Source organism: Lepus europaeus, chromosome 9 (genome assembly GCF_033115175.1).
Source record: "Lepus europaeus isolate LE1 chromosome 9, mLepTim1.pri, whole genome shotgun sequence".
NCBI classification, from domain to species: Eukaryota; Metazoa; Chordata; class Mammalia; order Lagomorpha; family Leporidae; genus Lepus; species Lepus europaeus.
This window is the reverse complement of record NC_084835.1, coordinates 55,828,970-55,847,211: the sequence shown is the minus strand read 5'-3', so window position 1 is coordinate 55,847,211 and position 18,242 is coordinate 55,828,970. Positions and strand designations below refer to the sequence as shown.

At 42.6% G+C, this 18,242-nt stretch overlaps 1 protein-coding gene across 10 annotated transcripts in view; it reads left to right on the top strand.

Annotated features, from left to right (window-relative positions):
* The window catches only part of CEP192 (centrosomal protein 192), a 146,488-nt gene that overhangs the window by 18,429 nt on the left and 109,817 nt on the right, over positions 1–18,242 (top strand). For 5 of the 10 annotated variants that reach the window (XM_062201313.1, XM_062201315.1, XM_062201311.1 and 2 more), the window contains 5 exons: positions 3,675–3,850; positions 9,429–9,484; positions 13,231–13,351; positions 14,813–14,964; positions 17,301–17,445. In XM_062201313.1, coding sequence (XP_062057297.1) covers positions 3,675–3,850; positions 9,429–9,484; positions 13,231–13,351; positions 14,813–14,964; positions 17,301–17,445 — 650 coding nt within the window. The remainder of the gene's footprint in view (positions 1–3,674; positions 3,851–9,428; positions 9,485–13,230; positions 13,352–14,812; positions 14,965–17,300; positions 17,446–18,242) is intronic. The other 5 variants (XM_062201321.1, XM_062201318.1, XM_062201319.1 and 2 more) reach the window with 4 other exon arrangements.

The window sequence follows — 18,242 nt, the reverse complement described above, 5'->3', positions numbered from 1 at the left end:
AAAAAAAAAAAAAAAAAAAGAATGTCTATTTCTGTGAGCCCTATCCAACATTTGGTGGTGTTATTTTTAATCCTGGTTTTAGAGGTAAAAATAATTTATACACATGCATGTATGCATAGAAGAAAATCTGGAAGTCTGTTACTGCAAAAATGTAAATGATGGTTACTTCTTAACTTGTTCTGTGTTTAAATTTGTATCTGAGAGTCAGATTTGGCTTAGTATTAAGCCACTGATTGAGATTCCTCATTCCATATTAGAATGCCTGAGTTTGAGTTTTGGCACACTCCTCATACCAGCTTCCTGCTATTGTGTACCCTGGTAAATAGCAATTGATGGCTCACATAACTGGATTACTGCCATCCACTTGGGAAATCTAGATCTAGTTCCTGGCTTCCAGTGCCAATTGGGCCTAGCCCTGGTGATTGTGGTTATTTGGGGAGTGAACCAATGGATGGGAGCTGTGTCTGTGTCTCTCTCTCAAAAAGAAAACATACATAAATAAAAATTTAAAAATTCTCCTATTTGAGTAGTTATGAGAGTGGATGTAATTTAATGTCTAATTCATTACTTACATTTCTGTTGTGAATTGCCTCTTTCTTTCTGTATATTAAAGATGTTAGCTTGTTGTATACTCATCATTCAGTGTATATTTTTGAGTGAATGCCTGCTATGTGCCAAGCATTTTTCCAAATCCTTAGAAGATAGCAGTAAACAAAACAGTTGTTAAGCAAAAGGCATTAAAAAATTCCAGTTTTATAGTATATTAGATGGGAAAGGTATTAGAAAATAAACATGATAAAGAAGAGTTACTAGGTGGGCTAAAATGATGAAAAAGAAGAGATTTATTCAGCTGTGTCAAATAATGTGATGACTGAAAATAGGCCGTTTAGGGTAACATAGAAAGGTCGTTAGTAACCTGACTAAAATAGTGTGATGGAGGTAGGGAGAGGCACAACAGCACACTTAGAGTTTACGAGAGAATAGTGAGTTAATATTAGAGGCAGAGTAGACAATTCCTGGAGTTTTGCTACAAAGAGAAATGGTCTTGTAATAACTTTTAAATGAAGTGGATCAAAAGAAGTTTTACCTTTTTTTGTGGAAGAGAAGTTGCCACATGTTTGCAGGCTGATAGGAACGATCTCCTAGAAGAGAAAAGAGTTGCTGGATCAATGTCTGCATAAACAAGAGAGGACAGGTTCTAGGGTGCAGTGGAGGGAATGGTTTACATGGGCAGGACCATGGACAACTCCTGAGTCTGAGTAGGTGATAGGTATGTGTAGTGGTTAGAATCTGCAAGATGCCCTTTTCAGTTACAATAGGCTCAGTCATATGAGTGTGTGGAAAAAGTGAATGGATAGGAAATGCTAGGAATGCCGAACAGCTCGGCTTGAGGATCAGGTCATGCATTTAGTGTGCGGCTGTTCAGTGTGGTTGTGGTATTTTAGCCAGTGAGTTGTGGGTGTGTAGGTGATGAGGAAGTAAGAAGTTGAATTTAAAGAGGATTGTAGTTTTTTCTTATAATACTTAAAGCGTAAAGTCCTCCCCTCCTCCCCCCCTTCCCTTTGCTATTTGAGAGGCAGAGAGATAGGTGGAGAGAGATCTTTTGTCCACTGTTTCAATCGCCAAATGCCTACAACAGGCAGGACTGGCCCAAGTTAAGACAGGAGCCTGGAATTCAGTCCAAGTCTCCCATATGGGTTTCAGGTGCCCAACATGTGGGCCATCATCTGCTGAACTCCTAGGATTCATTAGCTGGAAGTTGGATCTGATGGGGAGTAACTGGGATTCAAACTGGTGCTCTGATGCGGGATGTCGGTACCCTAAGTGGTGACTTATCCTCCTGTACTACACAGCCTACCCCTCACTTTTAAATTCTGTGCTTAGCTTAAGTGTTAATTCCATGAGTGCACCTTTGGTTTAAGTTAGTGGTTTTTTATGTACTATGGCCCCAATAAAGAGATGCAGAAACTGGGAAATAAATTGTATTCTTAGTTAGGGTTAGAGAGGTGCCTCAGGCTCATAGAGTTGGGGTTTGGGAAATGTGGAAGCACTGTTTTCTTTCCATCCATTCTGGCTGGAGTTAAACCTGGCCCTAGGTATCAGTTTGTGAAATGATGGATTTGTTGCATTTGGAGGCTTTTCCCAGCAGTCACATCTCCACTCCTTGGCTGTGGTAAGCTACTCTAAACCCAAGAGCTTACAATAGATTGGGAGAAAAATTGCTTTCAAGGAAAAGTATTTCTTTTATGTGTTTATTGATTTTCAAAGAATTATTTAATTATTTGAAAGGCTGAGTGACAAAGAGATCATCCAGCTGCTGGTTTACTCCCCAAATGGCTGCAACTGCCAGCTCTGGACCAGGCTGAAGCTAGGAGCCAGGAATTTCATCTGAATCTCCCACATGGGTGGCAGGGACTCAGGTACTTGGACCGTCTTACACTGCCTTCTCAGGCGCATTAGCAGGAAGCTGGATTAGAGTGGAGCAGCAGGACTTGAACTGTCATTCTAATTTGGGATGCTTGCATCTCCAGTGACAGCTTAACCTGGTGTACTACTATGCTGGCCTCTCTTTATTGATTTTTTTTTTTTTAAACTTGTGAAGCATTAGAGAGCGTGAGCAAGAATATACGAGTTCCTGTCTGCTGGTTCACTCCCCATATTCCTGCAGTGGCCAGCACTGTGCTGGGCCTGAGCCAGGAGCCAGGAGCTAGGTCTGGGTTTCCCACATGGGTGGCAGAAACCTAATGACTTGAGCCAGTACATGCTACCTTTCAGGATCTGGACTAACAGGAAGCTGTAATCAGGAGCTTGAGCTCAAACTCAAGGAATTTGAAGATCATACTCAAGCATAGCAATGTGGGGTTAGGTATCTTAGCTAGCATCTTAACCGCTAGGCCAAATGCCTGCCCAACGGAAAAATATTTTCATCTCTATATAAAACAGCATAGGTACTTGCAAAGATTGTAATAACATCAAAGGCAGGGGCAATAGTGTAAAATGTTGCCAAACTTTATTAATTCAAAGGTATAAGGTATTCTTTGAGTTCGTCTTGTTTTTAGAAAGCTGATGTTTTCAGGATCCTTTTTTGGAAAAGAAATAAGAACTCACTACTTGGGAGGCAGAGAAGTAATATATTTACTCTTTGCTTTTGGTGGACTGTATATCCCTTGACCTAAAATGTTGAGCTTCCCAGAATTCGCAACAGTGTCACCAACTGTAATTTCTGGTTGGGCCCAGAAATCTTTTTTCACTGTTTCTATTTTTTTTTCTTTCTGGGAGAGGAAATACGTAACTAATTAATAGATATGAGGGTGGGTGTTGTACAGTAGATTAATCTGCTGCTTGGGACGCCTGCTTCGCTTGTTGGGTGCCTGAGATCAAGTCCCACTGTTGTTTCTGTCTAGCTCTCTGCTCCATGCGTCTGAGGCAGCAGATGATGGCCCACGTACTTGGGTTCCTACCATGCACAGTAGAGATTCAGATGAAGTTCCTGGCCTTGGCCTAGCACAGCTTTACTGTTGTGGGCTGTTGTGAGCAAGCCAGTGCATGGAAAATAGGTCTCTTTCTAGCTTTGTTTTTCCCTCTTTACCTTTGAAATAAATACAACTTAAAAATTAGACATTTTATAGATAAACCTGAGGTAATTAATTGTTCTATTCCCTTATTTAATAAAGTTCTATCTCTAGGAAAAAGAACTATATGAAAAGTGAGCATTTGTCAAGTGGTCTTATGAAGCAGTTGGCTTTTCAAAGTGATACAACAAGAGCAGCAGAGGACCAACCTAAAGCTACAAAATACTTTCAGAGCCAAGATCCTTTTGATTCAGTTTCATCACTTGAACAAGTGCAAGGTACTGAATTGTTAGACATTTATTTCTTAATGTATATATTTTAATTTCCTTTTTCATTTCCCGATCTTTGGACTGGTATTTGTGTTGTCATATGGAGAACTGAAAATGTTTTGGCATGAACATAATAATATACACTCACAGAACTTTTCTAGGAAAAGGTGTCCTGATTTCCTGATGTCTTAACAGGTTTCAGCCAAAATCTTCTTTCCTTTAGCAACTGTGCTCTTTGGAGGGCCAGAGTATGCTGTTTAGAGCCTATTTCTGTTACACCTTTCATTTTTCCTCATACCCATTAATTTGTATTCTTTTTTTTTTTTTTTTTTAATTTTTGTCAGGAAGAGTGGACAGTAGAGGGAGACAGAGAGAAAGGTCTTCCTTTTGCCGTTGGTTCACCCTCCAATGGCCGCCGCGGTAGGCGTGCTGTGGCCGGCGCACCGCGCTGACCCCAAGGCAGGAGCCAGGTGCTTCTCCTGGTCTCCCATGGGGTGCAGGGCCCAAGCACTTGGGCCATCCTCCACTGCCTTCCCGGGCCATAGCAGAGAGCTGGCCTGGAAGAGGGGCAACCAGGACAGGATCGGTGCCCTGACCGGGACTAGAACCCGGTGTGCCGGCGCTGCAAGGCGGAGGATTAGCCTACTGAGCCACGGCGCCGGCCTAATTTGTATTCTTATAAGAATAATTTTTATTCCTAAACTTATATAGCTAGTGAATTAGAAGTTCTAAAAGAAATTATTGTTTCTAAGAAAATGAAATTGAATGCTTTGGAAATAAAGGTAAGTCATTTGAGAAATTGCTCTCAATCAAATTAGATATGGCCAGGACACTATATACATGTGGAGGAAATTGTTAAAAAAAAAAAATTACAGGTTTGTTTTGATTCCTTTGAAGTACTATACATTCTCTTTCTTCAAAGAAATCAAATATGGAAATTGAAAACTATATGTTCCAGGCTTAGATATAGCAATGGTTTCATGTAACTCCAAACTGTAGTTCAGTACTTAGAAGACCTTGCTTGATCATCGGCTACAATATTGCTGAATGAATGCACATTTATTTGTTTACCTAAAAAAATTGCTATGGGATATGTATGTTACCTTTGATGAAAAATGTCAGTTTTTTTTTTTTTTTAAGATTTATTTATTTATTTTTAAGTTAGAGTTAACACAGAGAGAGGAGAGGCAGAGACAGAGAGAGAGGTCTTCAATCTGCTGGTTCACTCCGCAGTTGGCCACAACGGCGAGAGCTGCACCAATCAGGAGCCAGGAGCTTCTTCCGGCCTCCCACATGGGTGCAGGGGCCCAAGGACTTGGGCCATCTTCTACTGCTTTCCCAGGCCATAGCAGAGAGCTGGATCAGAAGTGGAGCAGCTGGGACTAGAACCAGCGCCCATATGGGATGCTGGTGCTTCAGGCCAAGGAGTTAACCCACTGCGCCACAGTGCCGGCCCCGAAAAATATCAGCTATTTAAGAAAGTAGAAAGAAGAGTATTAATACCCAAACTCAAAAGCAATAAAAGAAAAAACATTAGATAAATGAGGTTTTATCAAAATTGAAGACATCTGGTTTCTGTGCTTGGCTTAGGAGCCAGTGAGACAGAACTACTCTTTGTGGGATTATGTCTGATACATCTTAGAACCCTGCTTGGGAAGAATGATACAGAAGCTCCAAGGAGATGCAGTTAGTCTAGGGTAGCTAGTTCCCTATGTCCCTGCCAGCAAACCTCTGTGCACTAGGACTTGGGGTCTGGTGAAGAGAGCTCCTTGTTTTGGAAATAGAGTACATCCAAAAAGGGGACCGTCCCTCATCTGTCAAATAGAGCACATTTGTGGGGAATTTGGTGCTAAACCATTCCTGGAGGACCTGCTTCTGGGTTGGGTTTTGCAGGTAACAGAGCAGCTCCCTTCCTGTGATCTATTGATAGCCACCCACACAAGCATTTGTAAAAATAACAAAGAAAAAAATCGAAACTTTCGTGTTTCAAAAGATATTATTGGGGCTGGTGCTGTCGTATAGTAGGCAAAGCCACTGCCTGTAGTGCCAGCAACCCATATGGGTGCAGGTTTGAGACCCGGCTGCTCCACTTCCAATGCAGCTCTCTGCTACGGTCTGGGAAAGCAGTGGAAGATGACCGAAGTCCTTGGGCTCCTGCACCTGCATGAGAGATCTGGAAGAAGCTCCTGGCTCCTGGCTTCGGATTGGCACAGCTCCGGCTGTTGCGACCATCTGCGGAGTGAACCAGCGGATGGAAGACCTCTCTCTCTCTGCCTCTGTCTCTCTGTAACTCTGTTTTTTTTTTTTTTTTTTTTTTTTTATTTAAATTTTTGACAGGCAGAGTGGACAGTAGAGGGAGACAGAGAGAAAGGTCTTCCTTTTTGCTGTTGGTTCACCCTCCAATGGCTGCTGCGGCCGGTGCACCGCGCTGTTCCGATGGCAGGAGCCAGGTGCTTCTCCTGGTCTCCCATGGGGTGCAGGGCCCAAGCACTTGGGCCATCCTCTACTGCACTCCCTGGCCACAGCAGAGAGCTGGCCTGGAAGAGGGGCAACCGGGACAGGATCGGTGCCCCGACCGGGACTAGAACCCGGTGTGCCGCGCTGCAAGGCGGAGGATTAGCTTACTGAGCCACGGCGCCGGCCTTCTGTAACTCTGTTTTTCAAAGAAATAAATAAATCTTTTTTTTTTTTTAAGACATTATCAAGAAAGGGCGAAGACAACCCAAAGAATGGGCAAAAATAAAAAATAATTGGAAATCATGTATATAAAAATGGACTTATGTTGAAAATATGTAAAGAGTTCTCCAAACTCAACATTAAAAAGACAGATTAACAAAGGATTTGAATAGACATTTCTCTGTAGAAGTTGTACAGATGGCCAATAACCACATGAAAAGATACTTAATATCATTGGTCATCAGGGAAATGCAATTCAAAACCACAATGAAGTATCATTTAATACCCACTAGGATGACTAATCAAAAAGATGTAAAGCAAGTGTTAATGGGGATATGGAGAAATTGAAACCCTCATGCATTGTTGATGGGAATGTAAAATAAGTGCAGCTACTTGGAAAAGAGTTTGACAGTTTTTCAAAACATTAGACATAGAGTTACTAGCAATTTCACATTTAGGTGTATACCCAAGAGAAAGGAAAACATGTGCAGAAAACCTTGGACGTGAATGTTCATAGCAGCAGTATTTGCAGTAGCCAAAAAGTGGAAACATCTCAAGTGTCCAGTTGCTGAATGGATCAACAAAATGTAGTATGTTCTCGTGGTGAAATATTCACCTGTGAAAAGGAGCAAAGTGTTGATGCATGCTACAGTATAGGTGAACCTGGAAACTGTTATGTTGGGACTTGCATTGTGGCATAGAGGGCAAAGCTACTGCCTGTGATGGCTGACATCCAATATGGATGCTGGTTTGTATCGTGGCTGCTCTACCCTGTTAATGTGCCTGGGAAAGCAGTGGAGGATGGCCCAAGTGATTGGAGCTCTGCCACCCAAGTGGGAGACCAAGGTGAGGCTTGTGACACCTGTCTTCGGCCTGGCTCAGCCATGCCTGTTGTGTCCACTGGGGGAGTGAATCAGTGGATAGAAGACCTTTCTCTCTGTGTCTCTTCCTCTTTCCCTGTAGCTCTAACTTTCACAATAAATAAATAAATATATTTTTTTTTGGACAGGCAGAGTGGACAGTGAGAGAGAGAGACAGAGAGAAAGGTCTTCCTTTGCCGTTGGTTCACCCCCCAATGGCCGCTGCGGCCGGCACACCGTGCTGATCCGAAGCCGGGAGCCAGGTGCTTCCTCCTGGTCTCCCATGCGGGTGCAGGGCCCAAGCGCTTGGGCCATCCTCCACTGCACTTCCAGGCCACAGCAGAGAGCTAGCCTGGAAGAGGAGAAACCGGCACAGAGTCTGGCGTCCTGCCTGGGACTAGAACCTGGGGTGCCGGTGCCGCAGGCGGAGGATTAGCCTAATTGAGCTGCAGCGCCAGCCCCACAATAAATAAATCTTTTTAAAACAAGTTAACGCTAAATGAAAGAAGACATCTAAAATATCACAAAATAGGGCCAGCATGGTGTAGCAGGTAAAGCAGCTGCCTTTGACCCTGGGATCCCTTATGGGTGTGGATTTGTGTCCCAGCTGCTCCACTTCCAATTCAGCTTCCTCCTAATGGCCTAGGAAAAGCAGCAGAAGATGGCCCAACTGTTTGGGCCCCTGCCATCCACATGGGAGACCCTAATGAAGCTCCTGCTTCCTGGCTCCATCCTGGCCCAGCCCTGGCAGCTGTGGCCTTCTGGGGAGTGAACCAGTGGATTGAAAATGTCTGTCTATGTTTCTCTCCCTCTCTCTCTGACTTTCAAATAAATAAATAAATAAATAAACCTTTAAAAAAGTCACTAAATGTGTGATTCCATTTATCTATAGGCAAATATATAGTACAGAATAGGCTAATTCACAGAGACAAAAAGTAGAGTGATTTTCGTGGTTGGTGGGAGAGAAGACTAACTAGGGAGTGATGGCGAATAGATATAGTATTTCATGGTGAAGATATTCTGAAAGTAGGTAATGGTGATGGTTGTACAACCTCAGTAATACACCAAAAAAAAAAAAAACACTACTGAATTGTGTGCTTAAAAAAGGTGAATTTTATGGTGTGTGAGTTATATATCAATTTAAAGCTCCTATATATCTGTTTCAGTTGGCATAAGATTTTGTCGTTTCTGCTTCATCTTCTTTTTTTCCTGATTAAAAGAAATTTCAGATGCAATTTTATTCCTCCATTTTTTTATGATGTATTTCTAAAATGTGGATTTTTTAAAGATTTATTTTATTTATTTGACAGGCAGCGTTTTGGACATAGAGAGAGAGACAGAGAAAAATGTCTTCCATTCCCTGCTTCACTCCCCAGATTCCCACAACGGTTGTAGCTGAGCCAGATGGGAGCCAGGAGCCAGGAGCTTTTTCTGGGTCTCCATGTGGATGCAGGGGAGGTGTCTGGGCCTTCCTCCACTGCCCTCCTAGGCCCATCAGTAGGAAGCTGGATTGGAAGTGGAGCAGTGCACATATGGGATGCTGGCACAAACGGGATGCCATCGTTGCAGGCAGACTTTAACCATTGTTTCACAACACTGGCCCCAATGGATTGATTGATTTTTTTTTTTCAAGATTTATTTATTTTGGGGCGCGGGGCTGTAGTGCAACATGTTAAAGCCTCGGCCTGTAGTGCCAGCATCCCATGTGGCTGCCAGTTTGAGTCCTCGCTGTTCCAGCTTCCTGCTGATGCTCCTGGGAAAGTAGCGGAGGATGCTCAATTGTTTGGGTTCCTGCACTCACATGGAAGACCTGGAAGAAGCTCCTGGCTCCTGGCTTCAGATCAGCTCAGCTCTGGCCATCATGGCCATTTGGGGAGTGAACCAGCAGAGGGAAGACCTCTCTCCCTTTCAGTAAACAAATAAATCTTTAAAAACAAAAGAGTTATTTATTTGAAAGGCAGAGTTACAGAGAAATATGTCAACTTATTTGTGATTTTTAGGTAGTTGGTAAAATAACCTAGTCCCTGAGTTTTTGTTTTTGTTTTTCTAAGCAGATTCATCTGTTGACTTTTGTTTACAACCTTGGATGAATAATAAGGAAAACAAGGTAAACTTTATATATTTTTTTTAGCAATTTTTAGAGTTTTGTGAGAATAAGTTCATATTTCACGTATCCTATAATGTTAAAAGGTTTCTATATGGGTATAGCAGAACTCCAACTGAGGTAGTTTCAGGAAAAATGGGAGTTTATGTCAAGTTATGAGGAGTTTCAAGGGGGGTGTTGTGTCAGGGTGTGTGTATTCTTGTGGTTGATATCATCAATGCTCTCTGCATCTCTTCGTTCAGCTTCACTCTGTTCTATCTCATCTAGCATGTTAGCTTCATGAAAGCAAAGATTTCTCTGTTTGCCCGTTAACAGTTCTTGGTACATGATTTTCTGTTAATAATTTGTGAGATTGTTAGTGAGTTGTCTTCATTTGTAGAAACCCAAGTCTATACTCTTTAACATTCATTGTCAAAAAAGAAGAGTATGATTTAGGGTAAATGAAAAAGAGTTCTAATGGGCTTACCCAGGTTATACATTCTTCCCTATGATAATCACTGGGCCAGTGATTGGGTTGGGATAAGGTATAGATGTCCCTCAGTATCTGGGTGGGATTGGTTCCAGAACTCATGCAGATTCCCAGAATCTGAGATGCTCAGCCTACCATGAGATGGTGTAGTGTTGGTATAGAATCTATGCACATCCTCTAGATTTCTTACAATACTTAATATGTTGTAACTTGTATGTAGTTTGTATTGCTTAGGGAATAATGACAAGAAAACAAATCTGGGCCGACGCCACGGCTCACTAAGCTAATCCTCTGCTTGCGGCACCGGCACCCAGGGTTCTAGTCCCAGGTGGGGTGCCAGATTCTGTCCTGGTTGTTCCTCTTACAGTCCACCTCTGCTGTGGCCCGGGAAGTGAGTGGAGGATGGCCCAAGCGCTTGGGCCCTGCACCCGCGTGGGAGACCAGGAGGAAGCACCTGGCTCCTGGCTTTGGATCTGCACAGCGCGCTGGCTGCAACGTGCCGGCTGTAGTGGCACTTAGGGGGTGAACCAATGGAAAAAGGAAGACCTTTTTCTCTGTGTGTCTCTCTCTCTGTCCAACTCTGCCTGTCAAAAAAAAAAAAAAAAAGAAAACAAATCTGTGCATGTTCAGTACAGAAGCCTTTGTTTTTCTAATATTTTCAATCCACACTTGGTTGAATCCTTGGATATGGAACCTGTAGATACAGAGGCCTACTTTACTCTGATGTTGGATCCTGGATCTGTGTGTGTGCTTGTGCGTTGTTGTATATATGTGCACAGAGACAGGAGTGGGACTGACAGCTCCACCAGGACCAAGTCAGGTAAAAAGTGGTAGGTTCCTCCAAGGCAGCAGGGATGCTGAAGAGATCAACAGTTTCTGTCAGCATAAACAGCCTGGACTTGAGGTGTGTAGTCTCATTTTATGAGTCTTAAAACATATAAATACTTTTAAAACTTAGAGAAAGGGGATGAGGTTTTTAAAATTTTACTTTTAAGGTTTTGGGGGATTATTTTTGTAAATGATTGCAAAAGGATCTAAAGTTACTTCACGTGTCAGGCATTAGCAAACCAGAGCTCATGGTCCAAATCCCTTCTAATACCTGTGTTTGTAAAGTTGGGAACACAGCCAGGTTCATTTGTTATATTTATGGCTGATTTCATGTTAGAGCAGCAGAGTTGAGAAGGTTTGCTAGAGATTGTACAGCTCACAAAACCTCAAATGTATAACTCTCTAGTCCTCAACAGAAAACACTTACCAATTCTGTCCTATCCACTGGCCCCTGTATTTAAGTACAGAGAGTTTCAAGTGTGAGGGATGTTTTATAGAGGGAGTCCAGGTGTTGTGAAGTTGAAATTAAGCCAGAAAGCATGATTTCTTAAAACTTCAATCTAATTTTACAGAAATATACTTATTTTCAAAAAATAAAAAGTTTCTGAAGGGAGAACATAAATTTTCCCTCTGAAAGATAATTTATTTTCATAGGATAGCTTATGGATTGACTTCCTAAAAGTGTTAGAACTAATTTGATAATAACAGTATTATAAAATTGGACAGCAACAGTTAGAGAGACATGAGATGACATGAGAAATAAATGGATTAGAAAACCGAGGGGCCAGCGCTGTGGCGCAGCAGGTTAACACCGTGGCCTGAAGCGCCGGCATCCCTTATGGGCACCGGTTCGAGACCCAGGTGCTCCTCTTCCAATCAAACTCTGCTATGGCCTGGGATAGCAGTGCAAGATGGCCCAAGTGCTTGGGCCCCTGCAACCATGTGGGAGACCCAGGGAAGCTCCTGGCTCCTGGCTATGGATCGGTACAGCTCCGGCCATTGCAGCCAATTGGGGAGTGAACCAGTGGATGGATGACCTCCCTCTCTCTCTCTCTCTGTCTCTGTCTCTCTCTCTCTCTCTGCCTCTCCTTCTCTCTCTGTGTAACTCTTTCAAATAAATTAAAAAAAAAAAAAAAAAAGAGAAACAAAACAAAAAACCAAGACTGAATGGAGCTACTACTGTACTGTATTTTTTGTAGATCTTCTTGTCTAACTTTATCAGAAGAGAGACATTCTCTGGAGTCTAGCTTTAATTGTCTAGTATGTAAGGAACCGAGTATGGTAGAGGGATAGGTTCTCAAAAGCAGATGTGACTAAAAAAGCTGGGATGTTTCACGTATTATTTCTCGTAGATTTTCCCCCCAGCTTATTATGAAAAATATAAAAACACAGTTTTTTTTTATTACACAGCTGTCTTATTTGTCATGGACTATCTAGGTGAGCATCTATTTTAAACAGTAGTGTGTCACAGTAGCCCCTTGGTGCCCCTGTGCCTTAGAAATATTTGAGACTAAGCACTAACCCTTTGTGAGGGTAAAAATCACTTTGAAGGTCCATGTTTTCATCTTAAACATTAGTGTGCATTTTGCAGTCTAGTTTTTATGCACATATTGTTTTAGTGTGTGTTTAATATTAGTCTGAAATAAAATTGACACTTGAAGGGAAATGTTAGATTTTCATTCTGGTCCTTGAGCATCCTTAGCATACTGCTATTCACCCTTTGGAGTTCATAGTCCCTGGGTTAAAAAGCAAAGAAATAAGTTGTTCCAGTGTGATGATGAAGAATTACTTGCTAAAGCTTGCTGAGCCCAACTTTGCTGTTATTTTCACTTGTTCTCTGAGCCTTGTGTTACTCAGATTCAGTTGTGTGAGGTTCTCCATGTATGTGCCAACAATTTTTTTTTAAATTTTTTTTTATTTGAAAAAGTTACAGAAAGGCAGAGGCAGAGAGAGAGGGAGAGAGATATCTTCCATCCGCTGGTTTACTCCCCAAATGGCCGCAACAGCTGGAGCTGGGCCAATCTGAAGCCAGGAGCTTCTTCCTCATTTCCCTGGCGAGTGTAGGGGCTCAAGCAGTTGGGCCATCCTCTGCTGCCTTTCAGGCCATAGCAGAGAGCTGGATCGGAAGAGGAGCAAGCTGGGATCAAACTGGTGCCCTTATGGAATGCTGGCACTGCGGATGGCGGCTTCACCTGCTACTCTGCAGCACCGGCCCCAGTTTTCAGGCCTTCAGTTTTCAGGATGTCTCACTTGGTAAGAGAAGCGAGGAGATGTGGGAGCAGGAAGGAAGGTTATTAATACACCTACAACAAATAGCCCTTCATTGTCTGCATTGTGATTTACAGATGCTGAGCACATGGAAAGTCGAGACAGCTTTTTGGAGCCTTGTACTATTCTCTTCTAAGTAGTGAATGTGCTTCTCTTGTTCACCTCACCGTCGTCTTTCTTTCAGGTTGTTGTGCCTGGAGCTGGAAAACATTGTGAACACAAAATTCCCAACACTGATTTAAGCCATACTAGCTTCTTAGAAAATGAGAGACTTACATCTCTGACCAGCTTGGAAGATTCTTCAGGTACTGTAATTTGATTTGCGGTTTCCCGGTTCCTTACTTGCCACTCTGCTGCTGCTTTGCCAACTTACCGTCACCTTTTCTTCCTACTTTTCAGCACTCAGATGGTCATTTCCTATAAATGATGGGATTTAAAAACTTAATTCTGTATATCTTGATATGATTATTATCTTGCAATTTAAAATCATTGGATACAAAGTAGTCACCTAAAGGTGCCACTTAGTTAAAAGTACTATGTGAAGAAATTAGGCAGCCAATGACATAGTTAGCCTCTACTCTCTCCAGAACCTCATCAAAGAGCAGAGAATTGTGTAGCTAAACTTTAGATTGTACCTCAACAGTACAAGAATCCTCTGGCCGTGTGTAGCAGGTCTGCAGCACATGTGGGAGGCCCCACTGGCAGATACACTTGGAAAAGTAGCTGGGGCCAGCTCATTCATGGCTTTGAAGGCTGGGCTGTTGAGCTGACTGGGCAGATAGAAACCAGAAAGAGTGTCAGGACAGGGTTTGCTGACAAAGACATTTTCAGTTGTTTTTGGATTGTGGAATTGTGGATAAGGAATTACTGAATTTATAAGATTTTTTGTTTCAATAGTTTTCATTCTTAAAGGTGAAATTATTAAATCAAAGGCTGTTTCTGTTGATTACTAAATTAACCTCTAAAAAGTCTGTGTCAGTTTATTATACTATTACCATTATGATATTCCTGTTTTTTTTTTTTTTTTTTTTTTGGACAGGCAGAGTGGATAGTGAGAGAGAGAGACAGAGAGAAAGGTCTTCCTTTTGCCGTTGGTTCACCCTCCAATGGCCGCTGCGGCCGGCTCATCGCGCTGATCCGAAGGCAGGAGCCAGGTGCTTCTCCTGGTCTCCCATGGGGTGCAGGGCCCAAGCACTTGGGCCATCCTCCACTGCACTCCCTGGCCACAGCAGAGAGCTGGCCTGGAAGAGGGGCAACCAGGACAGGAACGGTGCCCCGACCGGGACTAGAACCCGGTGTGCCAGCGCCGCAAGGCAGAGGATTAGCCTAGTGAGCCGCGGCGCTGGCCAATATTCCTGGTTTTATCTTGCCCTTTCAGTGTCTTGTCTTCTCTCATTCATTCATTCTTGATTTTTCTTTCTTCTATGATAGGCTTATCTACCTTGTTTTGATAATGTTAACCACTTGCCACACCATTTTATGAAGAGCCTCTTTCCCTTTGCTTTCTTATGCTACATTGTCACTTGATCATATTCCAGGGTCTGTTTCTGCTGTCCTTTCACAGAGGTTAAATCCTTAGCTTGTATTAAAATGTTCATAATGACTTACAAGTGACTGAAATATTAATAATTTTCTCATGTCAAATGTGAAAACAAAAATAAACCATTCATTGAACCATTTGTATCTTTCCAGTTTTTTTGATTAAAAATTATTTGTAGTTGAGTCACTACCTCAAAGTCTTCTTATATTTCTGTCTATTTTGTCAGTAGATGATGATATCAATGATGAAGAGTTTTATGATGATCATTTAGAGGCTTATTTCGAACAACTGGCAATTCCAGGAATGATATATGAAGACCTAGAGGGACAGGAACCTCCAGAAAAAAGTTTTAAATTACCTACAAGTGATCCTTGTCAGGTATGTTCAAATCTTTATGGTATTTCAAAAGTCTGGCCTAGAAAAATTCCCATTCATCTCATTGGCTGTTAATGTTAAATTTAAGCCTTTGGTTTTCTTTGGACTCTTTTATCCAGATAAGGATTGATGAGAAATACCTTTTTGTTCCTAATTTTTCTTTCTTACCTTACTCTAATCTACAACAGATGAAAAGATAGTACAATGGGGGCCGGCGCCATGGCTCACTTGGTTAATCCTCCACCTGTGGCACCGGCATCCCATATGGGCACCGGGTTCTAGTCCTGCTTGCTCCTCTTCCAGTCCAGCTCTCTGCTGTGGCCCCGGGGAAGGCAGTGGAGGATGGCCCAAGTGCTTGGGTGCCTGCACCTGCGTGGGAGACCAGGCAGAAGCACCTGGCTCCTGTCTTCGGATCGGCGTAGCTCCAACTGTAGTGGCCATTTGCAGGAGTGAACCAAAGGAGGGAAGATCTTTCTCTCTGTCTCTTTCTCTCACTGTCTAACTCTATCTGTCAAATAAATTTAAAAAAAAAAAAATAGTACAATGGATGTTTGTATACCCTCCATCTAGTGTTAACAAATTTTTTTTAAGAATTTATTTATTCATTTATTTGAAGGGCAGAGTTAGAGAGAGAAAGAGAGAGAGAGAGAGAGAGAGAGACAGAGCTTCCATCTATTAGTTCACTCTCCAGATGACCAAAATGGCCACAATTGGTCTGATCTGAAGCCAGGAACCAGGAGATTTTTGGGGTCTCCCATGTGGGTGCAGGGGTCCAAGTACCCAGGCCATCCTCCACTGTCTTCCCAGGCCACTAGTAGGGAACTGGACCAGAAGTGGAACAGCTGAGACTCAAACTGGCACCCATATGGGATGCTGGTGCCACACGCAGTGGCTTTATCTGGTATGCCATGGTCCTGGCCCTGACCATTTTTTCTTTTTTTAAAGATTTATTTATTGAGAGAGAGAGAAGGAGAACCAAAGAGAGAGAGAGTTCATCTGCTATTTCCCTCCCCAGATGGTGGCAACAGCTGGAGCTGGGCCCAAATGAAACCAGGAGCTTCTTCGGGGTCTCCCACATGGGTGCTTGGGCCCAAGCATTTGGGCCATCCTCTGCTGTCTTTCCTGGCCATTAGTTGGATTGGAAGTGGAACAGCCAGGAAATGAACTGGCACCTGTATGGGATGCCGGCACTGCGGGCAGCAGCTTTACCTGCTATGTCCCTAACCAATTGTTAACGTTTTCCAGTTTTGTGGTTTTTTTCTCTGTCCATAAATGCTTCCTCCCTGAATCATTTGAAAATAAATTGTGGATAGCATAATGTTTCCCCCAATACATCAACATTTATCTCTGTGAATAAGAACATTTCCCTTCATAGTCACAATTCTGTTACTTAACTTTGGCACACTGGTGTCCTTGATTGTTTCTGATCTACAATGTAGTCAGAGGTTACACTTGCCTTGGGTTGTCCTGTTTTTTGTTTTGTTTTGTTTTGAGATTTGTTTAGTTTATTTGAAAGGCAGAGTTACAAAGCGAGGGAGACAAAGAGAGATCTTTCATCCTGCTTGTTCACTCCCCAGATGGTTGTACTGAGACCATCTTCTGCTTTCCAAACCATATCAGCTCCCTGGATTGGAAGCTGAGCAGCCAGGACTTGCACCATCATGCTAGCTTCATAAGTGGTGGCTTAACCTGCTGCACTGCAACATTGGCATCCTTTTTACTCTCTTTCTGGAGTAGATTTGGAGCAATTCTTTCAGGAAATTAAACACTGTATATAATCTTGACTTTTTGTCTTGTAGAATGATTCATAATCTAGATATATGTGATTTTTTTTTTTTCCTCCTGAATTAGATTAAACATTTTGTCAAAATTTCAAATTAAACATTTTTCTCATGAGTGGATTCAGATTAAGTACTGGGAATGTTGTATTACCTCACATAAGGAGAAGTGGAATCCTATTTGTCCCACTGTTGGTAATTGCTATATTTGATAGTGTTGGTTAAGATATTAATGGCTTTGTATATATGAAATGCATGAAGTTTGTATACCTTAAATTAAAAGTTTCTAGGATAAAAAAAGGTAGTACTGGCTACATGTCTCCTCGTGAAGGCACATTTTCCACTTTGTTGTGAGTAAGTCTATGGGGTGGCACAGGAAGATCGTGTGATCATCCTGTTCTCCTCAGCCCTTCCTGAACTGGTTGTAGTATCTTTGCAGAAGCCTCCCTTCTGCTTTCATGACCTGGCTTCCTTCCAGGAAACAGCTGTTCTCTTCTGCCCATGTTTGCCCCCTCAAGATGTATGATTTTAATGAATACAGCTAACACATTCTTTTAACAGGAAAATGAAAACAGTGGCTTAACCTGTAAATTTCAATCAGAAAGTAACAGCTTTCTGGTTTCCCATGGCTCACATTCTTCAGAAAATTCTGAAACAACCCACAAAGAGAGTGAGGAAGGCCATGCTGTTTGTCATTCTGGGATCAGTAAGTACTGAAATAGGATTCCTAGTTCTTTGTTGTTGTTGTAGTTGTTGTTTTTAAAGATTTATTTTATTTATTTATTTGAAAGACAGTTATAGAGAGAAGTAGAGACAGAAAGAGAGGTCTTCCATCCACTGGTTTACTCCTCAGATGGCTGCAACAGCTGGAGCTGTGCCAATCCGAAGCCCGGAGCCAGGAGCTTCTTCCAGGTTTCCCACGCGGTTGCAGGGGCCCAAGGACTTGGGCCATCTTCTACTGCTTTCCCAGGCCATAGCAGAGCTGGATCGGAAGAGGAACAGCAGATACTAGAACCGGTGCCCATATGGGATTCTGGCATTTCAGGCCAGGGCTTTAACCCTCTGCACCACAGTGCCGACCCCAGGATTTCTAGTTATTTTTTTTTCTTTTTTTAAAGATTTTATTTATTTGGGAAGTAGAGTTACAGACAGTGAGAGGGAGAGACAGAGAGAAAGGTCTTCCGTCAGTTGGTTCTCTCTCCAAATGGCTGCAATGGCCGGAGCTGCGCCGATCTGAAGCCAGGAGTTAAGAGTTTCTTCTGGGTCTCTCATGTGAGTACAGGGGCACAAGCACTTGGACCATCTTCCACTGTTTTCCCAGGCCACAGCAGAGTGCTGGATTGGAAGAAGAGCAGCTGGGACTAGAACCAGCACCCACATGGGATGCTGGCGCCTCAGGCAGAGGATTAACCTACTGTGCCATGGCGCCAGCCCCATGATTCCTAGTTCTTAAATTGTGTATTTGACTTCACCTTTTTCTTTAAAACAACTTTTTCCTTTAAG